This window comes from Plutella xylostella, chromosome 8 (assembly GCF_932276165.1).
Source record: "Plutella xylostella chromosome 8, ilPluXylo3.1, whole genome shotgun sequence".
In the NCBI taxonomy this organism is placed as follows: domain Eukaryota; kingdom Metazoa; phylum Arthropoda; class Insecta; order Lepidoptera; family Plutellidae; genus Plutella; species Plutella xylostella.
Genome location: NC_063988.1, coordinates 7,098,522 through 7,121,284, shown reverse-complemented (window position 1 = coordinate 7,121,284; position 22,763 = coordinate 7,098,522). Strand labels below are relative to the sequence as shown.

The 22,763-nt window shown below is 41.7% G+C and overlaps 3 protein-coding genes across 3 annotated transcripts; 1 reads left to right on the top strand and 2 right to left on the bottom strand.

The window, feature by feature from the left end:
- Nucleotides 1-428: 428 nt before the first annotated feature.
- LOC105393117 (DNA (cytosine-5)-methyltransferase PliMCI) lies at nt 429-12,201 on the bottom strand. Its single transcript, XM_048622525.1, has 8 exons — nt 11,959-12,201; nt 11,674-11,773; nt 10,304-10,802; nt 9,856-10,069; nt 6,555-9,552; nt 5,960-6,140; nt 2,716-2,897; nt 429-571 (listed from the first exon to the last, which is right to left on the bottom strand). The coding sequence occupies exons 1-8, from the start codon at nt 12,072-12,074 to the stop codon at nt 437-439; spliced, it is 4,425 nt and encodes a 1,474-aa protein (XP_048478482.1). The 5' UTR covers nt 12,075-12,201; the 3' UTR covers nt 429-436.
- Nucleotides 12,202-12,611: 410 nt separating this feature from the next.
- Nucleotides 12,612-14,662, top strand: LOC105387663 (serine--tRNA ligase, mitochondrial). Its single transcript, XM_038114955.2, has 4 exons — nt 12,612-13,465; nt 13,550-13,737; nt 14,008-14,175; nt 14,328-14,662. The coding sequence occupies exons 1-4, from the start codon at nt 12,860-12,862 to the stop codon at nt 14,644-14,646; spliced, it is 1,281 nt and encodes a 426-aa protein (XP_037970883.2). The 5' UTR covers nt 12,612-12,859; the 3' UTR covers nt 14,647-14,662.
- LOC105387653 (KRR1 small subunit processome component homolog) lies at nt 14,660-15,811 on the bottom strand. Its single transcript, XM_011558413.3, has one exon. It carries the CDS (start codon nt 15,740-15,742, stop codon nt 14,690-14,692), a length of 1,053 nt encoding a protein of 350 aa, XP_011556715.2. The 5' UTR covers nt 15,743-15,811; the 3' UTR covers nt 14,660-14,689.
- Nucleotides 15,812-22,763: the final 6,952 nt, after the last annotated feature.

The window sequence follows — 22,763 nt, the reverse complement described above, 5'->3', positions numbered from 1 at the left end:
AAATTCAGTAAACGTTTTAATTTTTATCAAACATGAAAACGATTGTATCACATATTCACTTATAACTAAACCATGATTGGAGTGTTTGTCTTGAAATACAAAGCTGTCGGGAAGGTTCAAATCCCTTGCTAACGCCTGCTTGATTTCCTATCTGTGAACAAAATAAAAAAAAAAAATTATGTAAAATTTCGCTCTAACCCTCAGTTTTAAAAAGACATTGCGATTTATAATGTAAGTAGCTGTTGCCCGCGAGCTTCGCGGAAACAATACAATATAACTTTATTGAAAAACACACAACATAAATTACTTTACAAGCAAGAGTAAGCACAATAGGCGGCCAAAATCTCTTCCAGGCAACCTTTGTGTGAATGAATGATTTATGGAATAAATGAGGAAGACGTACACGTATTACATAGCATACTTACAGGCATTACAGCTAAAGCTGGTTGGAGTTGTTATCCTGGTCCATGAACTCATCGGGTCGGTCCAGTCTCTTCTTGCTCTGCGCCAGCGCCTTCAGTATCTCGCGGCCGAGCGCGGCGCCCAGCGGCGGAGGCACCGCGTTGCCGATCTGTGGGGAAAGCACGGTTTTTATTGTTATGCTTTATTTTGTAATTATGAATGATTACAAAAGGAAGGATGCGTCTAGGTATATTTTTATTTTATGGGGGAACATAAATGTAGCATGGAATAGACTTTAGCATCATATAAATGTAGCGTGGGAACCTGCCACTCTGATATGCTTCGCATACTTAGGTACAGTTGAACCTGGGTAAAAAAAAGGAACCCAAACCTTTATTTCTCTCTTTCTCTTACGCCTATGTACCGTAAATAGGTCGACTAAGGGCGAGCCTCATTTGCATTTTTACGTCGGTTGTCGCTGCGTCATTGCTGTCATATATTTTTTATTACCGTTTTAGATCCGTGCAAGCGTGCAACGCAGCGCAACGCACCAATGGGGCCTCACCCTAAGATCTATATAACTGACCTGGCGGTGCTTGTCGCCCACAGTGCCCGCGAACAGGTAGGTGTCGGGAAAGCAAGGGGTGTCCCACGCTCTATACTATATGCTTGCATATGAGGAAGCGCTATGTGACATGTTATCTATGTGTATGTATAAAGCTGCGTACACACCGGGCCAACGAACGCCAACGAACGTTTTTCGTTGACCTTCGTTGCTGCTATCTGCCCTGTATTATGTATGATAAATATCCATCGTTGGGATAACCGTTGGCGTTCGTTGGGCGTTCGTTGGCCCGGTCTGTACGCAGCTTTACTGACCTGGCGGTGCTTGTCGCCCACAGAGCCCGCGAACAGGTAGGTGTCGGGGAAGCAAGGGGTGTCCTACGCTCTATACTATATGCTTGCATATGAGGAAGCGCTATGTGACATGTTATCTATGTGTATGTATAACTGACCTGGCGGTGCATGTCGCCCACAGAGCCCGCGAACAGGTAGGTGTCGGGGAAGCAAGGGGTGTCCTACGCTCTATACTATATGCTTGCATATGAGGAAGCGCTATGTGACATGTTATCTATGTGTATGTATAACTGACCTGGCGGTGCTTGTCGCCCACAGAGCCCGCGAACAGGTAGGTGTCGGGGAAGGCCTGCGAGCGCGCACACTCTCGCACGGACACCACGCGCGCCTGCTGCGGGTGCAGCACGCGGCCCTGCTTGCCCATCGGCTCGGGGTCCGTCACTGTGGTGCTGAAGTAGCCGTCCCACGATACGGGAAGCAAGGGGTGTCCCACGCTCTATACTATATGCGGAGCATATGAGCAAGGGGTGTCCCACGCTCTATACTATATGCTTGCGTATGAGGAAGCGCTATGTGACATGTTATCTATGTGTATGTATAACTGACCTGGCGGTGCTTGTCGCCCACAGAGCCCGCGAACAGGTAGGTGTCGGGGAAGGCCTGCGAGCGCGCACACTCTCGCACGGACACCACGCGCGCCTGCTGCGGGTGCAGCACGCGGCCCTGCTTGCCCATCGGCTCGGGGTCCGTCACTGTGGTGCTGAAGTAGCCGTCCCACGATACGGGAAGCAAGGGGTGTCCCACGCTCTATATACTATATGCGGAGCATATGAGGAAGGGGTGTCCCACGCTCTATACTATATGCTTGCGTATGAGGAAGCGCTATGTGACATGTTATCTATGTGTATGTATAACTGACCTGGCGGTGCTTGTCGCCCATAGAGCCCGCGAACAGGTAGGTGTCGGGGAAGGCCTGCGAGCGCGCACACTCTCGCACGGACACCACGCGCGCCTGCTGCGGGTGCAGCACGCGGCCCTGCTTGCCCATCGGCTCGGGGTCCGTCACTGTGGTGCTGAAGTAGCCGTCCCACGATACGGGAAGCAAGGGGTGTCCCACGCTCTATACTATATGCGGAGCATATGAGCAAGGGGTGTCCCACGCTCTATATACTATATGCGGAGCATATGAGCAAGGGGTGTCCCACGCTCTATACTATATGCGGAGCATATGAGCAAGGGGTGTCCCACGCTTTATACTATATGCTTGCATATGAGGAAGCGCTATGTGACATGTTATCTATGTGTATGTATAACTGACCTGGCGGTGCTTGTCGCCCACAGAGCCCGCGAACAGGTAGGTGTCGGGGAAGCAAGGGGTGTCCCACGCTCTATACTATATGCTTGCATATGAGGAAGCGCTATGTGACATGTTATCTATGTGTATGTATAACTGACCTGGCGGTGCTTGTCGCCCACAGAGCCCGCGAACAGGTAGGTGTCGGGGAAGGCCTGCGAGCGCGCACACTCTCGCACGGACACCACGCGCGCCTGCTGCGGGTGCAGCACGCGGCCCTGCTTGCCCATCGGCTCGGGGTCCGTCACTGTGGTGCTGAAGTAGCCGTCCCATGATACGCGACCTGAGTGAAAAACATGGTTAAAAAATTACAGTTGCATTTGTAATGTTGTGTAAAAGTGCTATGGAGAGGAAAATATTTGTTTCACGAATTATCAAAAGACATACAGTAAAAATTTATCGGATTGACCCCCTGAATCACCGCTTTTCCGTTGGGCCACCATTTTTCTGTAGAATATCCTATCATGTAATGAATACTCACCATACAACCCGGCCCAGTTGTTATGCCTATTAGCAGTGTGCGGCAGACACCAGGGTATCAACGAATTCTCCTGCTTGTCGGCGGGGTCGCAGGGCGCCCCGGCGGCGCACGCGCACACGCCCTCTTATACACTATACCATTTTTCAGAGCTATTGATATGTGGGACGTTTTGAGTTTGACAGTTCTAGAGATGTCCGAGAGTGAAATCCTATCGACTTGGACCTATCGATTTGTATATACTCCATAGATTAATATAAATATGAATTTATTCGTATTTTCGGAAAACACATTATAGTTGCTATAACGCTTTCAGTATATGCTACTACTGCTATAGCTTTCAGAATCTGATGTATCAGAGTCAACAGTCGACATTAATGATCAGTTCATCTTGCAAACAATCTATCCGAGCGAAACGATCACAGTCCTGTAGTATCATTCTTTTTGTTCTATCGACCACCTTTGCCCAGTGTTCGCCAGTGACATGTTGACACGCGTCCTCCAACAATTTTAACATTTTGTTAGCAGTGAAGGGTGGTGGTGTACCTATTGTTTCTGGCTGCATACCCTAAAATAATAGTTTTGAAAATACAAGGTATTGCAAAAGTGGTAAGCTAAAAGGGGGTGATACTTCTAAACAACTTTTGTTTTACAACTCTAACCAGATAATTCGCGAGAAAAAATGGTTCTCCATATAAAATTTGTTGGTCACTTATATTATACAGGATGTCCCAAAAGTCAACGTTGTCCCTCAAAGGGCCTATAGGAGGCTAGCTCAGGAGTGGCCAGAATATCGTAATAATGACCTTAGTAAAAAATCGAAAATTCGATTCCACCTTGCATCAGTTTTTAGCGTGCCGTTGATTTTTCGGACAACCTGTATAATACAATGTTGTAAAAATTCTAATATTGTATAAATTTTTATCGATTTCAGAATGTCGACTTTGATGTGTCGCATCTCTAGTACGTTCCATTTTACCAAAGTGCGTACTCTATAGATTGGCAAGTTTCTTGGCGACCCTCCTTGCGGGGTGAAAGACGCGGAGGGGACGAGGTACCCAAGACGACAGCGGGTAGCGGGAGGGTAGCGGGGAAGGGCAACGCGTGCACTGCATGTCATTGTTACGGCAGTCTCGGCCGCGCAGCCGAGGCGGCCACATGTCTTATATAGTCTGTCATAATTTGAGTGCGACCCACATGAGATCATTGATCCTGAGACCATTAGTCTTAGGATGAGTGTTGAGGCCTTTTTAATATTATCATTATATTATTATTAGGTATCTATAATTCGTCAACAAAATAACGTTAAAAACAACAAATCGTATAATGTCTCAATATAGGGGCTTCTTGTAGAACAGCGTACCGGATCAGTCATGCTACGCGGCTAAAGGTTGGTACTGCGCAGTCAGATACGAAAAAGTAAACAACAAAGACGAAGAGTCCATATGACAGTGCGTCAGTTGTCAGTTCTTGTAACTAGGAAAGCAACCAAAATTTATGTGATTTAATGAAAGTAATTAATGAGCAAAACACAGAGAAAAATTACAAAATTGATGAAATTTTGAAAGAAAATGGTCATATCGTGCTTCGCCTACCCCCATACCACCCGGGATTAAATCCTATTGAACTTTTGTGGGGGTATGTGAAAGGCGAGCTCGCAAGAACGTCGATTGACTCTAACTTAGATAAAGAGATAAAAGACTTTGAGTTGCTTCTCTAATTATTCGCCTGAAAAGTGGAGAAATTGTGACGACCATGTCATAAAAAATTAAGACGAATATTATAAATCTGATACAGTATTTGACGATGTATTGGACAGGTATGTTATTGTTTATTTATAATTTAATGTAAATTAAACATAAAATATTATAGGTGTACACTGAACTAATATGACTGGCGTACTCTAGTACATTATACTTTAAAGTAGGTATAATGTTTTTTGGTTTTTGTCTTAGATTTATAATTGAAGTTAATGAAAACGATGATGAAGATGAGGATGACGACGACGATGAACAAGTTCAAACAGAGAGTGAACATGAAAGTAACATGGAAATTGATTTATAAAATAAAACACTTTTACAAAAATAAATTCAAATTGGTAGATATTCTGAAGGTAAACATCCAAATTTTAATACTGTCAAACTATACATTTTAAGCTAAATATCTAAATATGAAATTTACGGGAACACTCATAGAATAAAATTTTACTTACGTCAGAAATAGTTACAAGCTATCGCGAGATTAATCCGGGCACACTATTTACGTGTGTAGCATGTCGTGCTACCTCGCCCCCGCCACTTCTTTCACCCCGCAAGGAGGGTCGCCAAGTAACTTGCCACATTATAGAAATATATATTATCTGTGGTCATTGTCAATAAAATGACAGATTTTGCAATAGTATTCATGCGTTAAATGGAAAATTTTAAAGTGTCACCCATGTCTTTGCCCCTGAAAAATGGTATAGGCTTATGTAGCCGAATGTAGAAAAAAGAGATACCTATTTATATAGATGTAGAAAGTACTAGGTAGGACTGTCTATTACTAACCTTTCGGTGCACACCTCACTTTTTTAGTAAACGCTATAAGGCCTTTATCTTTATCTCAATACTAACCATACAGCCCGGCCCAGTTGTTATGCCTATTAGCGGTGTGCGGCAGACACCAGGGTATGAGCGTGTTCTCCTGCTTGTCGGCGGGGTCACAGGGCGCCCCGAGCGCCGCGCCCTCTTATACACTAGGGTTATGTAATCTAACGTGGTTTAATGAGAATCGAGGGACCTGTGCTTTTCTCTATGTCTTGTAGGTCTTTTTCTCTTATTACGGATTACTAGTTTAGTTTAGATCTTTTAAATGTCATAGAGTCTTACCATAAAGTCCAGCCCAGTTGTTATGCCTATTAGCAGTGTGCGGTAGACACCAGGGTATCAGCGTGTTCTCCTGCTTGTCGGCGGGGTCGCAGGGCCCCCCGGCGGCGCAGGCGCAGACGCCGCGAAGCGCGCCCAGAGGGGAGCGGCCTGAGCGGGCGTCGTGGTGCCGGTATTGGAGCACCTGGGGAGTGGATGGGGTTATTATTTAACTCTTTATTGTACTAATACAAATAATATAGATATAATCGTCTAATCTAACCAACGTTAAAAACCCCGACATGCAAGTTAAAAGTCTCATAACTAGAACAGCTAAGCTGAGAGATAAAATATGGCTAAGAACACTCAGGTAACATAATCTATGTAACGTAAAACTAAACGAAAATCAGTTCAGCCGCTTGGGAGCTATGCTACCACAGACAGATACACACATAAACAGATACAGAAACACGTTATACTTATAACACCCATGTTTTTTATCGGCGGTTAAAATAATGTAGTAGTGTGATGCTATTGTAGTAGTGGACTGTTGATACATATATGCGATTAGATTGCTTAATATGTAAACTAAAAAAAAAAAAAACAAAAGAATCCTCACCTTACACTTGGTCCCATCAGACAGCGTGACAGATATATTGGGCAGGTCCCGCCAGTCCGACCCTGGCGTGGTGGGCACCCTCGCTATGCGGGCCTGGATCAGCGGCGCCATGTTCTTGCAGATATGATCTCTCAGTTTGGTCTCATCCGTCGCGCCGGCGCGGACCAATCGCTGGAAGTGCGTCTCCGGCATCGACCCGTATTCACGCTCTAATTGGTTCGCTCCGTTGGATATCGGAGGCAAGTCGCTCATAGCGTCTCTTATAGTGCAGGTTCGTCGCGGCGCCTCGTTCCACTGGATGTTGGTGACGAAGCGCTTGCCGTCAATAGCCGCGGTTAGCGAACAAGCGCGACGACTAAACACGTGCGTCGGCTCGGGGTATAAAGGAAGCTTATACCCCGGCGCGGACGCCAGGATTATAAGACGACGCCGAGTCTGAGGCACCCCGTAGTTCCCAGCTTGGAGGATGCCAAACGTGCACTGGTATCCCATGTCTAGTAACGTACGTAACGTCAGTTTCAGAACCATTCCTTTTTTGAACGCGACGAAATTCCGCACGTTCTCCAGTATGAAGTATTTCGGGCGGTAGAAGTCGCAGTAGGATAAGTAGGAGGCTACTAAAGAGTTCTTGAAGTTGGAGTACTCGCGCTGGTTGAACCGGTTCATGCCGGAGAAGCCCTGGCAGGGCGGGCCGCCGCACAGCAGCTCGACCTCCCCTGCGCGGGGCAGGCGGCGGCCGCGCCAGTGCGCCGCGCCCGCCAGCGCCTCGCGAAGCAACGCGTTGCAGTCTTCGCGGAACACTGTGCACGCGCGGTTGTTCAACTCATAGGCGTGGGCCGCGGGCTCCACTTGCTCTACCGCCCAACGAGGCGCCGCGGCCCCCGCTGTATGCAGCCCCAGAGATAACCCCCCGCAGCCCGCGAACACGTCCAATGTACGCAAAGGACGAACCGAAGCAGTCGTAGATGCTTCTGTAGTAGCGGACGCTTTGCTGGACTTCCCTTTCCCTTTGCCCTTCTCCTTGCCTTTGTCAACTCGCCCGACGCTCTCCGCTTCAGGTGGCACCTCTGTAAACTTGCCCGTTTTCCTGCTGAAAGCCTCTCTGAAGTAGAATCTGCTGGGGTCCTTCTCGAGCCACTCCTGTTTGTTTTCGCTAGGTATGTTCTTCTCGTGTACTAAGTGGCAGGGCCCGACCACGGCAGAGAATGGGATTTCTCGGATGTCGTCGCTCCAGTAGACGAGGTTGAGGTCCTCGTGCTGCGGGAAGCGGCTGGCGGTGTGCTCGGGCCGGCACATGACGCGCACTCGTAAATAGATATCCTGAGGAACCACCAGCGGCCCCGCCCCGCGAGCCGTAGCCGCCACTACCAGCCCAACACAGAACGGCTCCCCAGTATCCACGTTAGAACCGCGCAAGTTGTTGTCGCTCTTTCGATAGTACTCCGGGTATACACTCTCGTCTACGTTCTCGAGCTTCGGCTTGCTGGTGTCGCTGTACGTCAGACTGCTCTTCAGGTTGAAAGTCCCCGGTTTGAGGAACACTCCGCCGCCGCGCTTGTAGTCGTGGTCCTGCCACCGCACCAGACTCCACTCGGTTCTATTCGCTTCTGTAACGAATTCGGATTTCTCCGCCAGTTTGTCTATGACTTTGGGGATGTTTTTGGCGTCTTTTCTAGTCTTGCGCTCGCAGGACGGACAGAACCTGTGTTGCCTCAGAGGGTTGGGGCACGCCGGGTCCTCTGGTAGGTCTTCGAAGCGCGCCGTGAACCTTTCATAATACTTTTTATAGAAGTATGTCTTTCCATCATCCTCCAACGTTTCGTCCTCGACTTCTTTCCCGCCGAGCTTGAACCAGTTGGCTGGTATTTCCCTCTTTTCTATATGTGCCTTCCTCAGAATGGATGAGAGCGGCGCGCCGTGGCAGCAGCGGTCCCCTAAGAATACCTCGCGAGGGTCGCCCACCTCCCCTAGCACGGTGTCTGAAGATCTGATGAACACCTCTCCGTGGAAGTATCCAGATTTGGTGTTCAATGTCTCCTTCCACATGTACACGACCCTCACGACGAGCGCGGGTATATTAGCCTGGGAGGTCTCCACCATCACATAGTCGCCATTCCTTAACTCCTCTCCATCAATCTCGACAGCCTCGTAGTAGACTTTAGTAGCATCAGCCTTGACTGGCTCGCCGACCCAGGTGATCTTTCTGGAGCCGGCGCCAGTCAGCTTCACCGGGACGGCATCATCTATCTTGTCGTGTTCCTTCTTCTCTGCCATCTTCCTGTACTCCTCCTCATCGTCAGGGTCTGAGTCTTCGGCTTGTTCTACGGCCATGTTGGGGCAGTTTCTGCTGACACATGCCTTTTTAGTTCGTCCGTGGCCGCCGAATTTGGCCATGGCTCGGCACGCGCTGCACTCGCCACAGTCCGGCCGCTGGCACGCCTCACAAACACCGCAACGCTTCCTACGCAACACCAAGTCTTTATTCGTCTTATCCAGCTGATGCGTAAAGAAGCTCTCGAAAGTCTTCTGCACCAACGGCGTCGTCGTCGCCTTAGTCCAGGCTTTCTTGTCGATTTTCTTGTAGTCAATTTTGGTGCGGGTTTTTCGTTTGCCGAACTTGATGCCCATGAGCTTGATGAGTTCCCTCATGCAGGGCAGTGTGATGAGCGGTTCATCATCCTCATCTTGAGCCTCCAGACACACCACCTGGTCGCAAACAAACTGCGCGTGCTTATGTAGCATCTCTTCAGTCATCTTCGCATCATCCAACTCTGGTATCGTCGCCTCACGAATGATTTCCATCAAGTCTTCGTACGTCGGCTGAAGGTAATGGTACTCTTCTAGGTATTCAACTACGACTTTGCTAATCCATATCTTCTCGTAGAGATTGTTCATGAGAGGAGTATATTCGGCGCTCGGCTTCATCAAGTTGTATTCGCCGAACTCTGTTGATAGTGTGATGCAATTTTTCATGCCTCCGTCGAATCCGTGGATGAACCTGAAATATAACAAATATTTTTTTACTCAATATAATGCATTTACGCAGCAGCCGCAATGTTAATATTGTTTCGTTATCTGCAGATACATAACTACCTTAAGAGAGTAAGTAGATAGATTGGGTATTGACTCTTTATGTGTACACCAAAAATAATAATAAAATTAAGAAGTTGTAACTTAAATTACGGTACAAAAAATTGTCTTATCACTTAAAACAATTTATGCCAAACAACCTTTGGACGGATGGACTGTACTTTACATTGGAACATGTACTCATGTGTATTATATATTCAAAAATAATTACCATTCAACAATAGGGCCAACATCCTTCACCGGTATAGATTCCTCATCAATATCTGAGTTTTCGGAGCAAATGGACTTCAGGTACCCAGACATGAAGATTCTCATGTCATTCTCCACTAAACCTCCATCGATGGGCACCAGGTGGCCCTCCTGGTCGAAGATTGAGAACCCGGTGATGTTGGTTTGAGGTCTCTCCATGATGTCTCCTTCATCACCTACAAAGACAGAAGAAAATTAAAGAAAGAAGATAAAATTAAATGTTCAATTCTAAATGATTATAAAAAGAATAGAGTAGGGCTGAATCCAGTATTTATTTATTAATGAAACAAGAGTTAATAAAAAGTATATTTTTTAATATTTATCTTTCTCTTTTTTATAATAAATAAGATAAGATGATTAAATATATATCAACATTATTTGTAGATTATAAAAATTAATATCAATCTCACCTGCAGCTAATACTAGTTTCTCATTGGTCAAAGCTATAAACTCTTCCACAGCATTCTGTGGGTGTCCTTGGTAGAATATAATGTCAGAGTTATTCAAAAATTGTCTACAAATATTACACCTCTCATTGTTCAGATCTTGAGCATTGTTGTTGCTCTCTTCTTTACAGTTCATATTTTTTACTCCTTCGCTTTTTACATCAGAATTGCTGTTTTCATCATCAATACTCTTAATATCTTCATCAGAATTAACTTCATCAATTTCTGAATCATCTTTATTGTCAGGTTCACTTAGTCTTCGTTTTTTACAGTCACTATTTTCATCTGAGGTGGATTTTGTGGAGATGGTCTCACTTTCAATATCATTACTTTTTATTTCTGTTACATCTTCTTTTTTATCAATAGGGTTAGCTTTGTCAGTGGTTAAAACTTCATCCTGGTTTTCTATATTTTGGTTTTCTTTTTCGTCTTCCAAGTCAGCTGGATCAATTTTTGGCTTTTTCTGAAAATCATAATATTTGATATTTTGTTATGAAGTAGGAAACACATTTATGCTACATACCTACAATACTACACCTAAATTTCATGCATGTAAGTACCTACTTTTATTGTTAAGTTTAAGTATATATTTGTGGTACAAAAAACGAACGAAAACGACAAAGCGTCCGTAGTCGAGCGGGCCTCAGTGATCGTAACTGATCGCTGAGGTTAAGCAACAACTGACACGGTCAGCCATTGGATGGGTGACCAATTTCAAGTGGTGCTTTTCTGGACGCTTCCGTGCTTCCGACGGCATGTTAAGCCGTGGGTCCCGGTTGCTGCTTCGGCAGCAGTTGTTAAGCCTAGTCAGAGGCCTTCGGGTGGCTTGAAAACATCTGACAGTCGGGTTGCCCACTTACCCGACAACTCTCTCAGCACAAGCTTGCTTGTGTTGGGGTCCACCAACCCGCACTTGGCCAGCGTGGTGGACTAGGCCTAAACCCTTCCTTCACTGGAAGGAGACCCGTGCCCCAGCAGTGGGGACGTAATGGGTTGTGATGATGGTATATTTGTGTAATTATAAGGTCCTGTGATTAATTATCAGCCATCGTAAACTTTATGCCAAATACTTATGATGATTATGAATTGGAGCAGATGCCTCCTGCACTATAGTGCAACATAATGTATAGGAATACACTATGTTATCATTTTTTGATACATTTGATTTGTTAGGCAGACAAAACTATCTTTGAGGAAAGTTATAACTCAGATTAACCATCAACAGAGACAGCAGGTTTTTGAACTTGAGTTGGTAATGTGTGTAACTTATTTTGGTAAAATTATATTGTTAATGTTCCATTCTTTCATTATTAAGTACATATAGGATATCATACCAGGTTCTCATTTAATTCCGATGTTGCAGATGGACTCCTTGCCCTTTTCTTGGTAAAAACATCCATCGTCAATAGGTGACCATTAGACTTGCCATTTTTCCTGTAACGAATCATATGTTAGGCAGATAGCAGTATAACAATATTAAAATTTATGTTCACAATAAGCTGAATAAATTACGAATGAAACAGTAAGTATATCAGACTTTTCTTGTTGTGCCCATTGGCTCATAACGTTATTTAGATAGTGAATGGTCCTTTCTTTATTGTACGGAAGGTAAAACGTACCTCGTAGAAGGCGAAACAGATTGATTACGAGTCCGACTCCTTGTAGATGGACTTTTGGCACTGATCATTCCTAAAGGAACCGGCATTTTTTCCACTAATACTATAGCATTATCCATTACGAACTTAGAGAAGCTGCTACGCTTAACATTTGTGCAGTAAATAACAAACCAACATAAATAACAACAAAATTAAGGTACGTTTGGCTCGTAAAAAGAGAGGTTAGTAAATTCATAAACTGTCAAATTTGCGCGCCAAAACACACAGTATAAACTTAACACAGGTTATCCCGAGGTAAGAAGCGCACATCCATGTCTTCTGAAGACACACACAGCCCGGCGGCTTGGTGTCGGCGACTTTGTTTCAAGAATCATGTCGGCAACTCGTACCCGCGCGTGCAAGTACTAAAAAAGTTGTACTGATTTCTTGCCGCCGACACTCACCGACACAGCCCCATGACACATGTTGGCGGGTTTGGGTCGCCGACACCAAGCCGCCGGGCTGTGTCGGCGGGTTTGGTGTGTAGACTTTTTAAGCCGCGTCCGCTAGTGTGCGGTGCCTTAAGACCGACTCTCGGTACCGCCCTGTCACACAGACAGAATAATCACGCACGTCACATACCGACTGTCAACAACACAAAAACTTCAAAAACTATTTTGGAGGTTATGTTTACCTGTATTGTTGTGATGGGAATTTATTTGTTTTAGGTCTTAATCAATTAATTACCATTGGTTCAATTTAATTATCTTATATTAAATGAATTTACAAGGCTGGGCAATTTTTTTCACATAGATTTATTTTAAACTCATAAAAATAAAGTACTGCACTGTGCCAGTGATATAATTTTCAAATAAATCATACATAAACATCATCTGATCTCATCAGCATTAGAAGTATTAGGAAAATGGCTATATTATCAATAGTAAAATTGTTCCGTAGCAGAGCATTGAAGAACTTAAGACTATTTTCATCATCCATCTCTCCAGACATAGATTTAGAGTATTTCTGCAACTCAAAGAACACTGATGAAATTAATAGAAATATTTCGTTACGAAAAGGTGTCGGAGACATTCAACGTGTTTTAGATATTTATAACACCCTTTCTTCAACAACAGTGACTGATATAAAGTATAATCAGATAAAGGAAGAGCTGTCTAAGGAACTACAGAAATTGCCAAACCGAACTCACCCGAAAGTCCAACAGTATGAAGAAGAATGCCAAGTGATAAAGAAAATTAATGAAAAGAAAGACTTTAGCCAACATCCAGCATTGGAGTTTAGTGATATTACTAGAAGACTTAATTTAATGAGGACTGACAAGTTAGGGCACACTTGTGGGCACAAAAGTTATTATTTCCTGGGTGAATTGGCAGAGCTAGAGGAAGCTTTGATTAAGTACACAGTCACCACTATACTGAAGAAGGGGTTCCAGCTTGTATCTGTGCCAGATATATTACCTAGTAAAATTATTGAGAGTTGTGGCATGGCAGTTAATAATGATAGAACACAGGTTTGTATAGCTTTCTCTATCTCTACATGTGTAGATAATGATATGAATAAAATATATAAAAATAATTATCATATCATTTTACAGATATACTCCTTAGACCCAGTGCACCACGGGCCAGACTTATTGCTGTCAGGTACGGCAGAGATGTCTCTGGCGGGCCTCCTCATGAACTCCCTCCACTCTCACAGCCGCCTGCCTCTGAAGCTGGCAGCCGTCAGTCGCTGCTACAGAGCTGAGACCTCCAATGTGTTGGAGGAGAGAGGAATTTACAGGTAATGTCTGGGTGTGCAACCTTCATGGTACACTTGCAGTTTGCATTACATAAACCAATTAACAATTATGCTATAGTAGCAGTAGCAGTATAACCAAAGAGATACATTACAAATTCTATTGGTAATAAATAAGTAAGCACTTTTTTTTATTAGTAGCCTACTCATTTTCCTACTGCTGGTCAAAGGCCTCCCCTTTTTTCTTCACTAGACCCTACACACCCTTCCTGTGAAAGCTTTTACTCCCTTATTTATGTAAACTGACTTCAACAGAGTACACCAGTTCACAAAAGTGGAGATGTTTGTGGTGAGCCCGGCCGAGGACTCTGACAGCATACTGGAGTACTTGAGGGAGATGCAGGAGAGCCTGTTTGCTCCCCTCGGCATCCACCTGCAGGTCTTGGACATGCCGCCTCATGAGTTAGGGGCACCAGCATATAGGTAATAATATTGACATAATTGTTGATTCTCAAGGCAAAATTCTAATTTTAGAGCTGTCTGGCATAATTATTTAAATACTATTGTGACTATTGGTACTAATTATAAATTGTTGTTAGAATATGGACTAAAGATGCTATTTAATTTAATTTCAGAAAATATGATATTGAAGCCTGGATGCCAGGACGAAAAAACTATGGTGAAATTTCTAGCTGCAGTAACTGCACAGACTACCAGTCCCGGAGGCTCCACATCAAGTACACAGACTCAAATGGCTCCACAAAATATGCCCACACCCTGAATGGAACAGCCTGCGCTGTACCCAGGATGCTTATAGCCCTACTAGAGACACATCAGGACCCAAAAGGAAAAATATGGATACCAGAAGTACTGCAACCATTCATGAATGGAAAGAAATTTATAGCAAAGAACACCCAAGTTCCTGAACTAAAATTGAGTAAAATTAAGAAATAAAAACAGTTGTAAATAGTTGCAAAATTTGTTTATTCTAAAATACCTACTTACTAACATCTTTAACCTTTTTCTTCAGCTCTTTATGTTGTTTTGAAAATTTCTTCATTTTGTTCTTTAGTTGTGAAATGTCCACTGTTGTTTCTGCAGATGTAGATGTAGTGGGTTTGTCTGTCTTCTCCTCAGGGGGCACAAAGTCCTTCAGTCTCTTCTCATCTCGGGCCTTCTTGGCAATGGCATGCTTCTCCTCCTTCTCATGGTGTCTCTTGGCCTTCTTCTGTTCATCCTTGAGGAAGTACTCTCCGGTGGCCAGCTCCCGGTCCACCTTGCTCTCGGGCTGTGCTGGTGGGAAAGGTGTGTATGGCTTCTTTTGTACCTTCTTCTTAGGCTGCTTTCTAGGAACATTCTTACTCTTGAATTTGGGCAAGAATCTATCCCAGCTCTCATTTTTTAACTTTGGATCCTTCATTAGTTCTCTCTTGATCATCAAAGTTTTTATATTGTACATGGGGTGAATGTTCTTCATAGTGTCTTCCACTATACGCCTCACTTGAACCAAGCCCTTGTAGGGGCCCACAGCTGACACAGTGTTGCCTTGTACTAATACATAACACTCTGTTAATAACTCAATAGATTTTAATGTCACACCATTTGGCCCAATCAATCTTTGTCGCCTTTTTAAAAATGTCTCCTTTTTGCTCACAAAGGAATTTATCTTAATAATGTCACACCCAATTTCATCATCAAGGACTCTGACTGCCTGCTCAAATGGCACGCTTCTGGACAGCAGTTTCATGAGATCCCTAGCTTTGATGATAATATAGGGATCCCATGTCTTGCGAGTTGTTTTGACTATTAAACTGCCTTCAATTAAGTCTAATTCTGCAACAATATAGTGCTCTTTTAGTACCTTCTGCACGAGAGGCCAGCACTCTTTCAAGTATTGTTCACGGTACTTGGGGAACAAAGTCGCAAACTTGCTTTCTTCTAGCAAGCCATGTGGGTTATCATCAGGCGTAAATTTAGGTATCTTCAGGGACCAAGCATTTTCAACTGGCCCCGTCTCTTGCTGTTCGTCATCGCTTTCTTCTTTATTCATTTTTATTAAAAAAATAGCTTTTTGTTCAGTAAATCTAGGAAAATAACCAACGAAAATAAATTTAATAAATGCAACACATGAACTTTAGGTGGTCAATTAGGTGCTTGACTTAGGGATGGCGAAATAATATCGATGTATCGATATATTTTTATAAATATATCGATATTTTTCGACGATATATTGTAAACCGATATATCGATACATCGATATAAATAATCAAGTATCGAATAAATATCAAAATCGATATTTTTTCATTAACAATACCCTTTTGTTGGCGTCACAACGCAATGCAGCGATACTAGCTCGCAACCGTGTACCGAGCGAGAGTGTAAATACACGACATTGGCACAAAATTACAGTTAAAAAATAGTGTTTTATAATAATTCCATATTATTTGATTTCACAAGAATTTATTCCTTTAAAGCTACCGATATATCGATTTTTTTTTTCGATATATCGATTTCAGTAACGATATAAAAGAAAATATCGAAATATCGATATTTTTTTGCACTTTCGACATCCCTAGCTTGACTGACGAGTGACGTCGCGTCTGACACTTGTCAATTGACATTGACAATCAGTCAATGACAAGTGACATTGACAGAATATACTTTTTTATCGAAACCCTGCTGCGAAGCTTAAAATAATACTTTTTGGGCAGGTTTACATCTGTATATCTATTATTCTGAGGTCATAATTAACTAATATAAAATTAAACTAAAAAGAAGATGCTGGCCAGATCGCTGCCACTGTCGGGTAGGGTACCCAAGACGCTGGCCGCGTTACCTCGCTGTATGGCGATGCTTATCCTTTGAGCGAGGTACGAGCCAGCCCTAGGGTCCCTTGTGACTTCTTTGAGCCTGCTGCCAATTTCTTTTAGCAGCCGACGCGCCTCCGGTCCCCACGGCCCTAGGGTTTCGACTCCGAAAGGCACAAACATGTACCCCTCTCCTAGGGATGCATATTTGCGGCCTTTCATCGTTTCCGCCCGCCCGGCCGCAGCGCCAACCTCTGTGGAGGTAGATGGAAGATGGGACGGTGCTAGTGTGTCCACGCATGTTGCGTCCCACACCGCGCACTAGACTCATGCCGTCGGGTCTCTTGCCATCGTCCCGCATGATCCCGCTGGGCTCTAAGGTAGCGGGAACGTTTGCACTGGCAAGGGCCCGGCGGATGGTATCATTAAGTGCGCCATGGCGCGCTATGCGCCCGGCACTGCGGCCACACGATAGGCCGTGGTGGCCGCGGCGGTCGGCATGTTCCCCACAGCGGCAGCGATGGGGCTCATTCGTTTGAAGCCCTAACCTCAAGCTGATGGCCACTGCCAGAGTTGTTCTATCCAGCAGCGTGCCTAGATTTGCCGAAGGGTAGGCACTCAGCCAATATCCCGACTGTGGAGAGCTAGAGGCCAGGAGACGAGCTCGGTCCGCCGGATCGGTTGCGGTCTCCAGTCATAATTTGATATTTTTTTAGTAGGCACCGAGGGCTGGCAGCATGTGATTTTCCAAAGCTTCCTCTGCACTCGTGCTCTGCGAGTGACGGTAGTTGTAGGTACTAGGTAGTTAGGGTCAATTCACACGTACCACAACCACACCACAACGATGCCGTGTGGTCGGGCGTATATTTTGTTTTGAAAATACCAAACCAAAAGCAGTTCTTCATCATTTTAAGGCATGATTTATATGGAAGTATGGAACCAAGGACCCATAGACATAGAGTAAGTAAAATACCTACCTACCAACATCCTACCAATCATAATGTTGTTCGAGTTGTTGACTAAAAATGGCGGCAATCTTAAAGTTGCATGTGATAAATCCATGAAAGTAATAAGTAGGTAAGTACAAGTACTTACTTACTAACTTATTACTTCAATGGATAAATCCAATGATTTCAAAAGGAAGGATACGCCCTTCAGAACATTTTGCTCAAACCTTCTTCATACAAGCAAAATAACTGCCATCTGTCATAATTTGTTGGAACTATGTCAGAGCCGAGCTACTTATCCTGACGACGCAACCTTGTACGTGCGTTCATATTTTACCGTCTCACCGGACAGTAGGTACACAATAATATGAGTGAGTTGCATGCGGACGTCCGTACAAGGTTACATCGTGCGGCCATTGTAGACTTTGGTAGTAAAATAATTATCGCTTTAAAATGTGGTTATTTATTAACCCATTAGTGACCAAAATTAAACTAACTTTGTTTTTTTTTATAAATGATCTATTTTATTAATCAACACATGACTATAAAAAGAATAACTAAGCAAAAAAAATTTTTTTTATTTTTTTTCATAATTTTTCAGAGGTGTACTTGTTTGAGTACAGTGGCCACTTATGTGTGAAATTTTTCGAAGCATGACTTTTCAACACATACTGTTTTCAAACACTTTTTGCATTTCTATGGGACTCTTGCATGACACACCACGCATCTTAATTGCTTTTCAAGCTTCTGTGGGTAGTGGCTTGATCCATCTTGAGGCATTTCTTCGACCATAGAAGAGGATGGACGATCTGTTTTGAGAGTTTCTTGTCGTAAATAGTATCTGGCAATACTACGTCGAAACAAGAGTTGATCCATGCCGTCATCCTTGCTCAAAACATGTAAACGCCAGGCATTTGAAACTGCCATGTCCAACATGTAGGTAAACAGAACCCACCACCACTTTTTGCCGTGAATCCCGATCCTATATAATGATATGGACTGATCAAGCTCATCCACTCCACCCATCCCTTTATTGTAATTTTGAAATAAAAGTGGAATTGTATGAGCTGTAATACGTCAGAATCCAGTATGGTTTCAAATATTTGTATCGGATTTAGATCTTCAAGCTGTTTTTTTATAGCATCCTGCTTGTCTTGTACTTCAGACGTATGCTGATGATCAAATGTGTAGGATGGTGATCGTTTTACCCAGTCAGGAGACTCAGGAGGTTGCTGATGCTCCTAAAAGTTAGGCTGCCGACGAACTCGTTTTGCAGCCAATGGTTCTTCGTCGTTGGACCCGTAGTCACTTGACAAAACACCTTCATCGCGCACAATAACCTCCACATTTCCGGGGACATCCCGTGGCAACGTACTTGTAACCATATATTCATCAGATTGTTCCTCTTCATCAGTCTCAACACTAGGATTGGGTGGTATTATCGCCAAATCATATTCACGATCATCGTCACTATCTTCCAGAACCGCCTCAATTGCTTCCTGAAGCCCTCTGAAGCTATTTTCATGGGAAAATATCTTGCGACTCATTTTGGGAATACTGAAACAAATTTGTATTTTTTTACTACTAAAGTGGCCAGTGTACTCAATTGAGTACAGCGATAAAAGTGTTCTTCTAAAATTTTTTATAAACAATATTAGTGGTATTTTTCTTACTTCAATTATAACAGTATATATTCAGTTAGATGTTGGTATAACTTATCATAATAATTACTAAAAAAAAATTTACACAATAAATAATATTTTAAAAATAGCAAAATGTTACTCACTTACACTGTTGTTCAAACACATAAAATATGGTTGCTCCAAAAAACACTTGTTTTTTAAAATACCCTCATATATTTTTTTTACCTAAATGATAAAAGTACCCTCTTTTCAAAATAATATAAATAAAAAATAATGTACCTTCAGGGTATTAGAAATAAAAATATATTTAGCTGTACTCAAATGAGTACAGCGACAGCAAATGGGTTAATTAAGGATGATACGATATTCCATATTCCTTTTTGACCTTCGTATCATAGTTTTTGTAGCCTTTCACAAAAAAATAGGTTTATTTATCACAAGAAACAAAGACTCATCTCTCCGTCACAGACAACTGTCGACTGAGGACCGTTGGCCCTAAATTGTCTATTTTAGGGCCAACGGGCGGGTGCCATTTTCTTGAGTGGTTTGGCCTGTCCTTACGCAGTAATATATATGTCAATGGATAAATCATATTGTATGATATGGGGACCTTAGATATCTTCTGTGGAATGTTCAAAACTCAAGATACCTACATGATGTCTGGTAAGTTATGGCTTCCTCTCTCCCTACCGCATAGTCCATAAGTCAGCCTGACCGCGCTCCTCAGCTCAGCGCGCAGTGGATAAAACCATACTTATGGTATGTTTTTAGACCGGGTTGAGCATAAAATAATTATAGGTACTCCAAACTAAATAAAATTTATTACAATAAAATAACACAACATTTGCAATTTTATAATTTATTCAAAGACAGGATACTTTTGTACTAAATCTTGTAAAAAAACACTAATTACCTACTCTATATTAACCGACACCTATTTACTAAGAAATTCCTACTTTATATTGAATAAAAATATTGTACTTTTGTGAAACTTAAGTATGTAAGTACAGAAACATTTGTGTTGAAAGAGAGCAAATGTAATTTGGTCGGTTGTTTTTAATCTCAAGCTCATTCAGATTGAACTGAACTAAGGCCAGGGGCCTATCTACTTGTTTGGACCGCACTGTGCTGCTGCAGGGAGATACATTCAGAAGTAGACTACGATAGAGTAAAGAAAAATCAAGAAATAGTACAAAAAAATTAAAAACCTAATCACTGTATCACACGGTAAAATTATAGTAAGTGTTTATCGATTGCACATTTTGTACTCAATTAAAGCATTCTACTAGATATTGCACTTAAATAACAAAAATCACTTAAAAATATAATAGGTAGGTACTTTAACAGACAACAATGTAAATATTTACTTAGGTACATTCAACAAATAATGATTGATATTATAGTGATAAGTAGTTATTATACTATTAGGCATATAGGTATCTATATATTATAATATGTGAATTCTAGGGGAACATGGGAAAAATGGCAAGAAATAAGTAACTACTGAAGGCTACTGACCTTCAGTTTTCAGGTAATATTGAAATTAGCTAGTGTTACAGCTTACTGCCAATACAATTATTATGTAAAATTGCATTTGAAGTTTGTAAATTCAAAGTATTCTTTTCTAAAATGTTTTAAGATGTGTCATCACTTTTAATACTGCTGGTACAACCACTCTTGTTTCACAACTCCAAAATAAATAGTTAGTTACATTAAGCTTGAAGCAACAAAAAATGCATAACATAAAAAATAAAGGGACGGTTCATATGAATAAAAAAAAAGTTATCTAAATGCCCAAGGATGTGTAGAAAGTTGACAAAATGTCCTCCTAAGCGCTAATATCTAAATAAAGTAATGCTAAATTGCTTATTGTCATTAAAGTAACACTGAGCTTTTCTTTTGAGCCCACAAATTTTGAGACCTTTTATACAATAATGAAAAACTATTTTATAGTTTGGAATGTTATGGTGAGACCATAGAACTGTGATACTGAAATAATTACTATACTTACAATTTTTTTATATACTTTACAAATCACGTAAAAACGAATGCTGAAAGTTAAATCGTCTTTTAAAAAATACAAAAGCGGTATAAAATCGTAACCCTCTTTAGTTGAAAGGCGATTGCACATTTACTACTTACTGTGTTTTATTTTGATATAATTTAATACACCAAATATATTATGATAAAGCGTTCATATACGTTACTGAAAACTGTGCAATTAGTTTAGGGAAGCTCTTTATGTTATTATACCTGTTGTACATTTACTCAAAATTTCATTAGTACATACATGTCGAATATTACATTAAACTGTTCTAAGAAACGCTAAGTTCTAACAAGGCTATAAATTGTTTTACTTACCAACATGTTTATCACACTTAACAAATATTAATAAGTAGGTATGTATATGTTTTTATTTAAGTAGAAGTAATTACTTAAATACGGCTATGATATATAATTTATATCTACTTTTATACGAGGACTGATATCATTAATGTCCCTCTATATATTACAAAGAAATCTAAGGCATCGACCTAGGAAACATAATAAAAAATCTATATAAATAAAATTCTAAAATCTATCCCTCTTCACTATCCAAATAATATCGAATTCATACCATCCTATTATTAAGCCATAGCACTATTATTTACTACCTACAAAACCCTAAATATTTGTAACCATTCAATACCTTCGATTATAAGTACTATACTTACAGAACAAAACTATTATAAGTAATTACATGGCTGGGTATTATTTTTGACGATTATGTGATAATATTGGTCTTGACTGAAGTGAATGTTGGTCCATTTCCAAATTGTGTTTGTAAATACATATTTACTCGATAATTATTGTAATTTGTAAGGTCGTGGAAGAAATATCAGCATCCTAGAATGATAAGTAGGTATATCTACAAATTCATAACATCATGACGATTCTGACTTTCCTAATATTATCAATGCACAACAAATCCGATTCAACCTCAATCACTGGGTCAATCATTATTCATATTATGACAAGTCAATAGGTACTGCTCATTACTGGCTTATTAAAATAGCTATTGTATAAGAACTTACTAATTTTCTATTTAGAACTGTCAAAAAACTAACATAGAACGCTACTGCATATTGAACCGCTATAATGCGGCAAGTTACTTGGCGACCCTCCTTGCGGGGTGAAAGAAGTGGCGGGGGCGAGGTAGCACGACATGCTACACACGTAGAAAAGTGTGCCCGGATTAATCTCGCGATAGCTTGTAACTATTTCTGACGTAAGTAAAATTTTATTCTATGAGTGCTCCCGTAAATGTCATATTTAGCTTAAAAATTATAGTTTGACAGCATTAAAATTTGGATGTTTACCTTCAGAATATCTACCAATTTGAATTTATTTATGTAAAAGTGTTTTATTTTATAAATCAATTTCCATGTCACTTTCATGTTCACTCTCTGTTTGAACTTGTTCATCGTCGTCGTCATCCTCATCTTCATCATCGTTTTCATTAACTTCAATTATAAATCTAAGACAAAAACCAATTTATGTTTAATTTACAATAAATTATAAATAAACAATAACATACCTGTCCAAAACATCGTCAAATACTCTATCAGATTTATAATATTTGTCTTAATTTTTTATGACATGGTCGTCACAATTTCTCCACTTTTTAGGCGAAT